At 38.7% G+C, this 12,658-nt stretch overlaps 1 protein-coding gene across 1 annotated transcript; it reads right to left on the minus strand.

Moving 5' to 3' along the window:
• Nucleotides 1-1,117: 1,117 nt before the first annotated feature.
• LOC141910995 (importin subunit alpha-4-like) lies at nucleotides 1,118-11,526 on the minus strand. Its single transcript, XM_074801925.1, has 10 exons — nucleotides 11,367-11,526; nucleotides 10,792-10,836; nucleotides 10,296-10,459; nucleotides 9,979-10,074; nucleotides 8,875-9,262; nucleotides 8,296-8,427; nucleotides 7,895-8,023; nucleotides 7,343-7,447; nucleotides 6,404-6,644; nucleotides 1,118-5,890 (listed from the first exon to the last, which is right to left on the minus strand). Exons 1-10 carry the CDS (start codon nucleotides 11,445-11,447, stop codon nucleotides 5,700-5,702), a joined length of 1,572 nt encoding a protein of 523 aa, XP_074658026.1. The 5' UTR covers nucleotides 11,448-11,526; the 3' UTR covers nucleotides 1,118-5,699.
• Nucleotides 11,527-12,658: the final 1,132 nt, after the last annotated feature.

Consider the following 12,658-nt stretch of genomic DNA (forward strand, 5'->3'; position numbering starts at 1 on the left):
CCGCCTAAAGCAAGTCGCAGAAAGATATCAACCGAATAAAAAGTTCAATACTAACAAGACTTCAGTGCGTTTCTGTGTAGAGTTCCTCGACACATCACCTCGTTCAAAATCAGACAAGATTTTATCCAAAAATTCTTTAATTCTAGCAGCAGAAATATCTTCCTCGTGTCTCACAGAGAATCGAGTTTCCCATCTAGCATATTTTCATCCCCCCAGAATTTGACGGGAACAATATCGAAATCAGATCCGCCCTTGCTTTTTCAATGAGACATAATAAAATAATTTTGTTCTTCGCGATCTATCGCGCACTGAATTTGAAGACTAGAAAGGGAGACCGATATTATACCTTGTAAAAGTCAAGAATACACTTAACACTTATTTCAACAGTAAATGCTTAAAACTAAATGTCCTTTCTAGAAACATATACATCAATATCCTACAGGAATGTGTAGTGAGAAACTACACATTCCTGTACGATCAAAATCGGTGAACAATGTTTTTCACTAAAGAACCAGCGGCGGAAGTACTGGCCACATCAGTAAAACTATCAGTTTTGGTCAACAATCAATATATAGATTAATAGTAAAACAATAAAGTAGGTTAATTTTCAAACCTTCTTTTACTCTGACCCAACGCTACTGAGTAAGGCCGAGTTAACTGTACCAAGATTGAGCCCGGTCTCTATTTCTAATAGGTCTCATTTGAAAGAAAATCGGGACTTTTTCGTAGTTGGCGTTTACCATCTACGTCGCATAAAAACCTTCCCGCGCCGAAACATCGGACTCGAGGTTTACTGCTTATTCTTTAAGGTTTACTATTGGAGGTTTCAATAATGTTTAAAACACACAAATTACACCAACACTCATCGAGAGACATCATGGACGGCCGTTTAATAAGTGTATTCCAAACACCTGCGAGTTTGTTTTCTTCTTTCTAATTTTCACCGAGTAGCGTCAGTTAGGAGACGGAAAAAAAATTCAGGGCAAAAAATCTCCATGACAAACGCAACTACTGTGTACGTGTAACTCATCGCTTCCGATGTAACAAGTTTTTACCAGTATACCGAGTATTTTCAGATTCAACTTCAAATATCGAACTAATAAAGAGGAGATAGTTAAACACATACCCCCCCCCCCCCCCGTGTGAAAACGATACCACCGTAGCTAAATCATCCCGCAGTGCCGATCTATATCAAATTCTATAACTCAACGAGTACGGCATTCTTAACTCTAACTTCCCTCGTATATACCAAGATTGTAACATCCTCTTTCAATTTCTGCGACTTATAATTAATTTTATGAGAATGAAATGATTAAATCAAAAGCTACAACGTCGCATCCAATTACGACTCTCTTTGATAATTTCATGTGAAACTCCAAAAGAACATGCCCCCTCTCCTCCCCCTGCTCTCCCCCACTTATTGAATTGAAATATATCTAATAACTCTGCATTTTGCGCAACACGAGTACAATTTGACATAAATATAATATACAATATTAGAATTCTTGTCAACTCTTGATTATCTCAGATGAATGTTTTATTCCGATATGACCGAACATCATAATGATTGATGAACTGCACGTTTTATCAGGAATTTTGAACGACCGATAATCAAGGGTTGACCGAGCGTGATGCTATAATTACGGTTGTTGGATTAACAATCCACTGAGATTTTTAATCCAAGTTGGATCTCTATCGATCTTATATTGGGCTATTACGAACTTCTGCTTTTTAAATTAGCAGTTTTGACCGACATCGATGATCAACAAGATACTAAACGCTAAATGCCATATTTTGCTGAATATCGCGAAAAATTGAGCCTCATTCATTTTTTCGACATGAGAAAATAACGAATAATTTTGTTGAAATTGACTATTTCTCTTTTTCTCTCAAAAAATACATTCGTAACATTAAAATGGCTCATTTACCTCAGGCCTAACAGTGGTGTTGATAGCCTCAGATCGCGTAAGTGTTCTGCCCTCCACCCCACCCCCCCAATTTTACAACTATGGTACCCGTTCAAATAGCCCAATTCGTATTTCGACCGCAACAGAATAATAATAATCATAATACAAACACCGATATTAATTGAAGGTGAATTTGTAGACAAACAAAGTGAAAACTCTTGCATAAGAAATTATTCAGCTATAATACGAACACAAACAACACAAAATGCCTTCTTTTCAAAAGTGAACTGCCCACGATATAATCACCCCCTCCCTGTTGCCTACACCCCCCTGGACCGAACACACAACCCTCCCTCATATTAATTAATTTAAAAATTATCAGTATACTCTACATATAAAATTACACATTCCTTTCTTCCCCGTTTGTAGAAGGCATTTTATGCGAACGTCACTCTCTACGCTGCGTGTTCTCAAGTACTAACTTGAACTATTCCCCCCTAATAACGTAATATAAAACAATACATGCAAAGAACCATAAAAACACTATTCTGTTGTTTTAAATAATCTGATTGAACCTATTCTGATTTCAACATTTTTTTTTTTATTAGTTTAAATGAGAAATTAGGTTTTCTATACACGCTGTCAGTTCAGTTATATGAATCTGCGAAGCATGCGTGACATAAAATGAACAAGTCATCCAGCAACCCGCTTCACAGAACCGTATAGAATGGTGTCTATATAGCCAAATAATCTTTGCTCATCATGATTTATCAAGTACAGACTAATCAAAACTGAATTAGTGTAGGGTAATTACTCAGGGGAATTAGTATATCGTACCGCGGTACTTGAAAAAAGCCAAAACCGATACATCGCTAGTTATCAGAATACGATGATCGAAAATTGAAGAAGCAATAAATAATTCAAACAATGACCATTACGTTTACAGCCGAACATTATCAAAACTTAAAACGACACATGTATGTCTAGATCATGCGACACACACTAGCACCTAAGTGTTTATTATTTACAAAGAGACTGTTCATAAAGAATGTACGCAGAATATGCCGACCGTTTCTAAACCCTCCCCCCTTGCTCACGCGCATACGAGTACCGCGTACATCGAATACTCATCAAAATGGCACAGTTTTGAACCCACTTACCTACATACATACATACATACTTTATGAATGACCCCGTATGGTTGAACAAGAATGAAACAAACCTAAAAAAAAATATTTCGTTTGGAGCAACGCGTCGTAAATAGTTTCACGGGTAGGGAACATACGTGGAAATCGACAGTATCAAATTTATGGTACACGTCCATGTCTTTAGCAGAACTTACTACCTGACGTGTTTCTTTTTTGGGTGCAGTTTTCGAACACAAACACAATCAGTTTTGACTTCAAAAACAGTAAAGCGTAGTTTAGTCGAAAATCAACTAGAAACTAGAAATGTTGACACGTTTATCACGCATCAGTACTTGGACGTATGATCGTAAAGCTGTCCCTTTACAAATACTCTATTCTAGCAGTTATCGAGTTCCAAAAAAGAGTATCAACTATTCTAAAATTGGAGCGATAAAATGAAAATGTATCCATATTTCAGAGTAGGATCTGTCGGGTTACTCAAAACGAGCTCATTCTTTTTAGGATGGTCCGAAATCGAAGAACAATAAAATATCTCTGACGATAATATAATCATCACGATTATGATCTCAATAGGGAAATAAAATACAATAACGGTATTTTTTTTACACATTGAAATAAATAAAAAAGTATCCCAAGTACAACGAATCATCGCAATCCGTTATAAAGCCTCCGCGCTAAACCCGCTCAACTTCAAGTAGATTTTGATTTGATTCTAACTTCGACCCTTCAACAACAATCAATATCCACGAATTTATAGATTAATAGAAAATCTTTACTTTCACAGCCAAAAATGATATATACATTTTTTGTAGTGTATACAGTCAACCTCGGTTAATTCGTTTCAAGTAGAATGGATTAATCGAGGTTGACTGTTAAAGGAAAAAGAAAATGTCGTGCAATTTTTTTTCCAAATCCAAGTAAAGCGTTATTTTTTTATTCATTTTAAAATTTACATATCGAGCACTTCTTCCGATCAGTTACTTTGTACATATTAACAATTCCAATTGGATTTAAGCGGAGTTGACCGTAGTACTAGTGTTCATCTATACGTTTAAAATCATTTTATAATCTAAAAACATTACGAAGCCCAGATATTAATCTACAGCCTGTACGCAACACGCCTTCAGACGATCACTATTCAACGGGCAAAGTCCGCATGATCTGATTTTCTATGCATGGTGATGATTAGTATTTCTGGATTCGGGTAAAAAACAACGGAACGCAGGGCTGCCAAACCTGTGAAGAGTGCAATCAGTTACAAGTTAAATCTTTTTCAAGAACATTAGACAGGTTAACACTATAGAGAGACCTTCACTAAGATAGAATTTATTGTAGTAACAATATTCTGAAAATCAGAACCACTTAGCATTAGTGGCTGGGGTGCGTACGGACAACAGATCATCCAAACACGGTTCTACCGTAAATATTCATCATAATCTATATCGTTACTACGGCGGAGACCGCGGTATCTACTTAGTTCCGAAGACAGGGCGGATTACGCAACACACAAAATGAAGCGTACGCACATTAAAAACAAATTAACAAACATCGTACAATATACGCACATCGAGAAAATTTTTCGGCAGGCAAGTTGATTTTCTTTCTTTTTTTTTTCTTTAAGTAAACAAACCGTTTGGAAGAGTCAAGAGACGCGCGTGCGTGCACTTAGTCTTCATCAGACTAGTGACATTTCAACACTTTATAAAAGATACGCGTATTTATCACCAGCCAATCATCGACGAGTTAAAACTCGATGACGTTTTTCGAATTCGATTCAACCGAAATAAATATCGAAACGCTCTTGTTGCTGATAACGCGGAGCGAGTCCTCATCGTTAGACTAGACTTGTTAGCTAGGGGGACAGTTGCGCGACGAAGACTTTTAAGACTAGTCTATCTCGTTACTATAGCTGATCTAGCAACTTAAGTTCGGTCATAACTAATTTCAGTTCTGCAGTCAATCTGGAAACTTAAAGCCAGCAAGTCTTAACTGAATTTGGTTATATAGCTAATCTAACAACCTAAGCCCTGTTTTTATTTCGTTCTACACAGACCGGTTTTGCAACTGAAGATCAGAGATCTTTGTTCTAGAGCTACGGGTAATTATCAAATATCAATCAAAGGCCGCTTCAGTTCTATACCTAATCTTCAAACGAGCAACGATTCAAGACCATTAGTGGACTAAACAAATGACTACGCAACTGGACCCAGCTCTATGTGTGTTACCAGAGAACACCGCCTGGCACTAAAGACACCGCGTGGAACCAGCAGCAAGAGCGTTAAATCTTCATCTTTCATCGGTTCCGGATGGACGCGTTGTTTCGGTCGCTTCTCTTCCGAACGAAAATATTCCATCCATCGTCGATTCGTAATTACGCAACAATACGTAGCATTGTTAATTAGACCTAATTTGCATCGCTATACGTCGTCAATCGTCGGTAATGAAGAGATCGGCGACCGCGAAACATATCGACGATAACAGCCCGCCGCGCTCTCGTAAGATTTCAAGTCACGTCTAAATAATACTCTTCCCGGTGACGATCTTTTCACCGTCGTACGACGTATTAGTTCGTTTGCGTTTTTTTATTATTTATATCCATTTCGTTTGTTTTATATATATATATCCTATCTGAATTGGCCGTCGATCAATTATCGTTGAGCGAGAAATTCGGAATCGTCGAATTCGTCGCGAATTGATACGCTTGTCCGTCGGATATAGGCGCGACGTTCGCGTCCTCGTCGACGTCGCCGCTGAAATACGAGTCGATTATCTCGAACGCCATACGATAGATCTCCTCGTTCTCGTGACTCTGCAGCCTCTCGATTTCGTCTAGACCTGAAAACAAAAGACAACACGAAAATCGATAATGAATCGGGATCGTCACTGATCAGTCGTTCCTGGATATAGGTGAGTTTTAATGATATAGAAAGAGAAAGTAGGAGAAATTTCGAATGTCAAGGACGCGCCTGCATCGCAAAACATAGACAGAATGACTGGTAATTAGGGCAGCACCATACTACCACAGTGGCAGTACCAAGAGAACTACCAGCGTTGAAGGCAGATTTAACCCTATTAAATTTCTAAACCAAAAACGTGACTTTGCAAATTGAGTTTATAGTCGTATCGATGATCTTATATATATAGGGCAGCACCATACTATCACAGTGGCAGTACCAAGAAATACTAAGTCGAAATATTTAACCCAATTAAATTTTTAAACGAGACGTGATTTTGTTACTGACTGTAACTCGTATTGATGACATCCTCTCACTGTATTCTAGTCAGTAGTAATAAAGAAGTATCTAATAAAGAATTCATCGTTTGGTTTAAATCACAGCGACGCGTTACCTTCGCATTCTTCGATGAGCCGGCACACGTGCGCCTGTTCGTCTCCGGCGGTCGCCATTTTCAGTATGTTATTGATTCCGTCGATGACGACCTGTATAACCTGCGAGTCGACCACCTTCAACAGTTTACAGAACGGCGGTATGACGCCTTCGTTGACGACGTACGCCACTTGAGCTTTGTTTCCGCTGATTGTTAGATTGCTGATCGCCCACGCCGCTTCCTTTTGCGTTTGAAACTCGCTCTGAAAAATCACCACGATGAAATATATCGCAACGACAGGGCTAAACTGCCATCGGTAACAAATTGAATTTTTTCAGTAACATTTCATTGAAATATGAAAGAAAATGTTCATATTAATCAGTAATCAACAGTAAAACCCTCAGTAACATCTTTCATAATTCTGTTCAAATTAATCAGTAATCAACAGTTAGACCCTCAGTAACATCTTTCATATTTCTGTTCAAATTAATCAGTAATCAACAGTAAACCCTCAGTAATATCTTACATTTTTCTGTTCAAATTAATCAATAATCAACAGTAAGACCCTCAGTAACATCCTCATATTTCTTTTCAAATTAATCAGTAATCAACAGTAAAACCCTCAGTAACATCTTTCATATTTCTGTATGTGTCAAACAATTCTAATCAGTATTTCTCATTATAAAAGAGTAACTGAAAATACTGAAAATCAAGAACAGTTAGCAGCTCAGCTGAACAATTGTGGGCAGATAGTAAAACATCATTATTATCCATTACTGATTGTATAGATACTAATATTATAAGTGATAAATCCACAATTCTAATGAGGTCGATTTACTCTACAGTCGATACAGATATCTTTTACTCAAAGCTTTTCATTTGAGAGAAACGGACATGAATTTAAATAACTGTTATCATTGTTTTTTCTTAGACAGAAAACAAGACAGATGACATACGTACCTCCGTTAGATGGTAAATAATCAATCGAATAAGACCGGCATCGATGACCGCTTGCACCTGACTGACGTTACCAGCAGTTATATTACTCAAAAACCACACGGCTTCCTATAATAAACAAACAACAGTTTCTATCCGATGCATTTAATGGTGTTTGTTCAGGGAGGCGCCACTTTACACCAATTAACAAATGCACTTGAGTTTTCCCTGATTTTTCCATGTTATAACACAAAATTCCGTAAGTAAATCTGAGGAATTTCTAGGTTTGGAATGTACCAATTAATTCATTTTTTCATGAATCACGTATTGATTAACATGTGGTCAATAGCATTATCCAAATTCCCCAGGTTTTTCAGATCTTTTTGCTAAATTTATCAAATTCCCTGATTTTTTCTAGATTTTTCCGATTTCATCACAATCAAAAAGAAACCAAATCAAAATCAATACGGCTGCCTCCGCCTACGATCAGAAATGTCCTCATGCAGTAGTATTAATTACCCTCGGACCCTCAAAAAATGAATAGAGCATCTTTACGACTGTTTAAACGTAACGTACCTTGTTGATTTTCTCTTTGCTATGACTAAGTAAAGCGTGGAAGTGCGCTAACGCGTTATTATTCAACACGACCTGCGTCTGTTCGTCCGTGCCTGTGACGATGTTACCCACTGCACGTAACGCAGCCGTCTGCAACAATACAAACAATTCAAACCAATCAGTTTACAGCGTTCAATTCAATTTCATTCAACGACTTTCAAGGACTCTTTTCCCCGATTCAAGGACATTTTCGACTCCCACCTTCAGGACTTTTTTGAACGGTAAACGAAATTTCCAATTTACAAACAGATATTTGAAAAAGTTTTAAATAGTCTAAGTAAAGGATTGAATTCACGCTTTAAAGCTTCATCAGGCTTTAAAGCAGCTTGAACTGGAAGAAATTTAAAACGCAGCAAACGTACCTGAACTTTCACCTCTTGATGACTCAACAGAGGAACGAGAAAAACGACGATTTCCGAATCGATGACCTTTTGTATTTGATCGTTTCCGCCATCAGTTAAATAAGACAACGCCCAAACTGTATCTACCAAAATCTGTCAATTAGAAAACATCTCAATATTCATCGACATTCAACAGTAAACCGATATAGGCCTGTTATATAGTTCTCAGGTTAAATCGCAATCTAGAGTTTGAATTAGTTCATTCGCAATGATTTAACTCTCTTTTCAAAGTCAAATCTGGAACTGGAGGCACAGTGGTTGCGACGATATTATAGAGAGAATCCCACACAAAGTTTCAACTATATTCAATCGTCATCTTCAGGAATACCGAATAGTACTACTGATGACTGATTTACACTAAGAGATATAGGCTAGGACCGGTTATAATTCCAATGTTCCTCTTCAGGGGCAGATTACTGTTACACATTGAAATATACAGGATGTGGACAGGGATTACGACATACTAAACCAACTCGGATTAAATATGGACACAATGATTATAATCAGTCTATATATAATCGCTAATTACTATGAACTTACACTAGTGTCTGAATGATGAATTAATCGCTTCAACGCGGGAAGAATTTCGCTGATAGTTTGCATCGGCGGCGGCGGATCTTTGTTACGACACAAGTTAACGATCACCCACGTGACGTTGCGCAGGAACGATATCGGTATGTCAGCGTCGATGAAGCGCAACAACGGATCGACCGCGTTGTGTTGTATGACGTAGTCACGTAAACACGGCCCGTCGCCGATGATGTTACCGAGTGCCCATACGGCCTGTTCGCACACGTTCTGATGCGGCGACGTCAGTAGATGCAAGAACAGCGGCACCGCGTTCGCCGATACGACCGCGTTCGTCTGCTCCGATGTTCCCGACGCGATGTTCGTCAACGCCCACGCCGCCTCAAATTGCAACGACGGTCTGAAAAATTGTACGTTATCAAAATTATTTTTCAATGAATTTTATTCGCGGGTGGACACTTTTTATTTGCGTTGCTCTTTTCCCTGACTCGATCTGCTAAGAATCCAATCCATTAACGCAGTCAACTACATAAAAATATATTTTGCTATAAGTACAGCGTAAACTTAATTCATTCCCTCAACTCACTGAGTGCCACACAGGAGGACCCAGTTTCACAAAAAGGTTTAACTCATAAATCGATTTAATTTCTTCATTAATTCAGTTAATCTTAAGTCGATCTAGGCCTTAATCCTTTTTGTGAAACCGGGCCCAGGGGGGCATTATTAGGGGGTTCAATGTTTCTTTTTGCCAGAATGGAGAGACCAGAGAAAAACCTTCGACCAAGAAACTACGTCACCACCCGGGTTTGAACCCATTAACCCTGGATTGACGAGACCAGTGACCGGCAGCTTAAACCACTCGCCAACTACCCCATTCATTCATTGAATTCAAATCAGAGCCTTTTAAAGGCTCTGATCCTGAAATTCCATGAGTTTTCCAGGAAAAGCCCTTAAAAACCCTGAATTTCCAGGCATTCAAGGTCCTGGATTAGGAATTGATTTTGCTCAAATTCCAGGAATTCCAGGAGGTGTATGAAACTGCTTTATAAAACCTAGGGCTCAATCATTCAATTCAAACGCTGGAAATCGATATAAAACGAATAAATCTCTACTTACTGGTCATCTCTTCGCAAACACTGAACTAAAATCGGTAAAATTCCTGAACCAATTAGATTATCAATCGGTGGATTCCTTTCACTGGATAACAATTTCCTGAATGAAAGACAAAAATAAGAATTAACGTAACAATCAATGAGGACACTTTCAATTCCATTTTCGGATTTGCTAAAGCGAAAAAACTATGATTTCCAGAGCTTTTCAAAGGCCCGGATAAAATTCCCATTTTCTGTTAGTGCCTGCTTTCATTGCGCAATGGCCACAATGAACCATCAGTACTAATCACTTCTACGGTTATAAATCTTGCACGTCGATACCTGGCAGCCTGGACAGCGTTCAATTGTTTTTCTTTATCGGCGCTAGCGGCGTTTTCCACGATCGATTCTAATGACTGGTTGACCGGTTTCTCGTTGTCCTCGGAGTCAGTGCTGTCGATCGTCGGCACGTTACGTCGCTTCAGAAGATGTTCCTCTCTTTTACTCTAAAGGTACATAAGAAATCACAAATCGAAAATGATGGGCTAACACGTGACACCATTTAACAAATTCCCAGACTTTCCACTGATATTTATACAATTATATAACAGGACCCAGTTCCACAGTCCTGAGTCAAATCTTAACTCACAACTGTGTAACTGGGTCCTGTGGGTTCAGTTGCTCAAAAGTTGGTTACAGATAACACGTGGATAAATGCCGTGGATAAATTCCAATTGTCACTATGTCAACTATCCGCTGGTTAACTCTAACCAACTTTTGACCAACTGGCTCCAGGTGACAGATAAATAGATGAACACTAAAACTATCTCTCACTCACCTTCCGAAGTTCCACCGACACCTCATTTCTGCGTCTCCTCATCTCCTGAAATAAACCAGAAGAAAACAATCATATAACACGTATAGCAGGCTGGAGACTAGGGTAATGTTTTACTGTTCTTCTTACAATGTAGCAGCAATTTAAACATTGGTTATGATTGATAGACATTTTTGACAAAATTTGTTTTAAATTCCCTGATATATTCTAGATATTCCCGATTCCTTGATTTTCCAAGGTCAGTTAAACCCCACTTCTATCTAGATTTCATCAGATTTTTAGATTGAGGAAATTTTGGAGAATTTGAATTGAATTTATTTCATCCGCATTTAATTGAATGAAAAATAGAGTTAACATCTTGGTAATTTAGGAAAAAAAACTGACCAGCCCCAGCCAACCAACAACTACATCATGCTTCATTACATGTGAAACTGACTCATGGCTGGACGTCATTCTGAATCAGTTGGTTAGTTTAGTTAGGCCTAGACAGACAGACAGAGACAGTCGGTGTCAGTCAGTCACAACAACACAGTGTCAGTGCGATTTCTAACTTTTTCTCCGATGTCTTTTAGACCAACCTCTAGATCTCTGCCTTGATTTTTGTAGAGTTGGGATCTACCCTTCATGATATTCTCAGCGGTTGTCGTGTCGTCCATCATTGATTCAGCGCTGATCAGTTTTTCCTTTCAGTAAAATGCGTCGTATCTCGAGTATTCTACGTATATTCAGCAATCAAAATGCCGGCCACCTCGCGAAAGTACCGAACACTGTTTATAACCGCATCGCCGATTGGCTGAAATATCATCAGCGCGATAAGTAGTATATGGATTAGGAATGGGAACCGGCACGATTCGGGATAAGGACCGGTTTATGTCGGGGCCGGTTAATCGCACTGTCCACCGCGGCCGGCCGGCGCCTGCGAAACGTAGTCACGCTGGTGCACTCGACTCGCCCGAGACACTTTGAACAATGACAAATAAACTAATACTTTTTGATATTTGTAAACGGTTGGAACTGAAGTGTTTATCCATGCGCCTTACATTCGGCCTTTTGATAAACTTACTAGAGGCCGACGCCGCAAAAAATATTTTCAGTGAAAAATTTCTAAACGGTCAGAAAATTCTCAGCGTTTCTTCACCTTACATTCGGTTTTCCAATTATGGGCAATGATCGAGACTCTTTTCCAATGAGTGCCAGGTGCAACAAAAGTCTCCCTTTTAGTCGTGCCGATGAGTGGACGTAGTTTGATAAATATATTTGGAAAAAATCATACAAAATTTCTAAACGGCGAGCAAATCGCTGAAATTCACAGCGTTTGAATTGCTTTCTGCGCAAAATTTCCTCCCTTGCAAATTAACCAATCTCAAACATATATATGAGGTTCCACAAACGTGTGTGAACGTCGATGCGCCGTCTTATAGAAATCTAGTTGTGGGTGTTCGGCAGCATCTCTGTGTCTCATTTATGCCGTGACTTGGTAAAGCATTTAACGCAGCCAAAAGGCAAGTAAGAAATTTTTTAAAGTACGAAGTTTGGAAATCTCGGTTCCGGGGTTCAATGGAAAAATTCTGTTCTCAACTAACAGAACCAAGATCATGTATTGCAAAATCCGGGGCCGCCTAGCGGTGTTAACAAGGAAGGTCGTGGCTTACTTCGTGAAAATCGAGCCAGTATTCCCGAAAGTGACTATTTAGGTCGAAGATTAAATAAATTGACAGGTCAAGCAAACCTTTCAGCTTCATTTCTATTAGTAGTTTATTCAAAATATGTACAAAATATGAATAATTGATTTACATATAACGCAATACTACCTTTCGTCATAAACCATTATAATTGGATGAACTTGCGCTAATGCAAACGGCTTGGTTCG

Source organism: Tubulanus polymorphus, chromosome 9 (assembly GCF_964204645.1).
Source record: "Tubulanus polymorphus chromosome 9, tnTubPoly1.2, whole genome shotgun sequence".
Classification (NCBI taxonomy): Eukaryota; Metazoa; Nemertea; class Palaeonemertea; order Tubulaniformes; family Tubulanidae; genus Tubulanus; species Tubulanus polymorphus.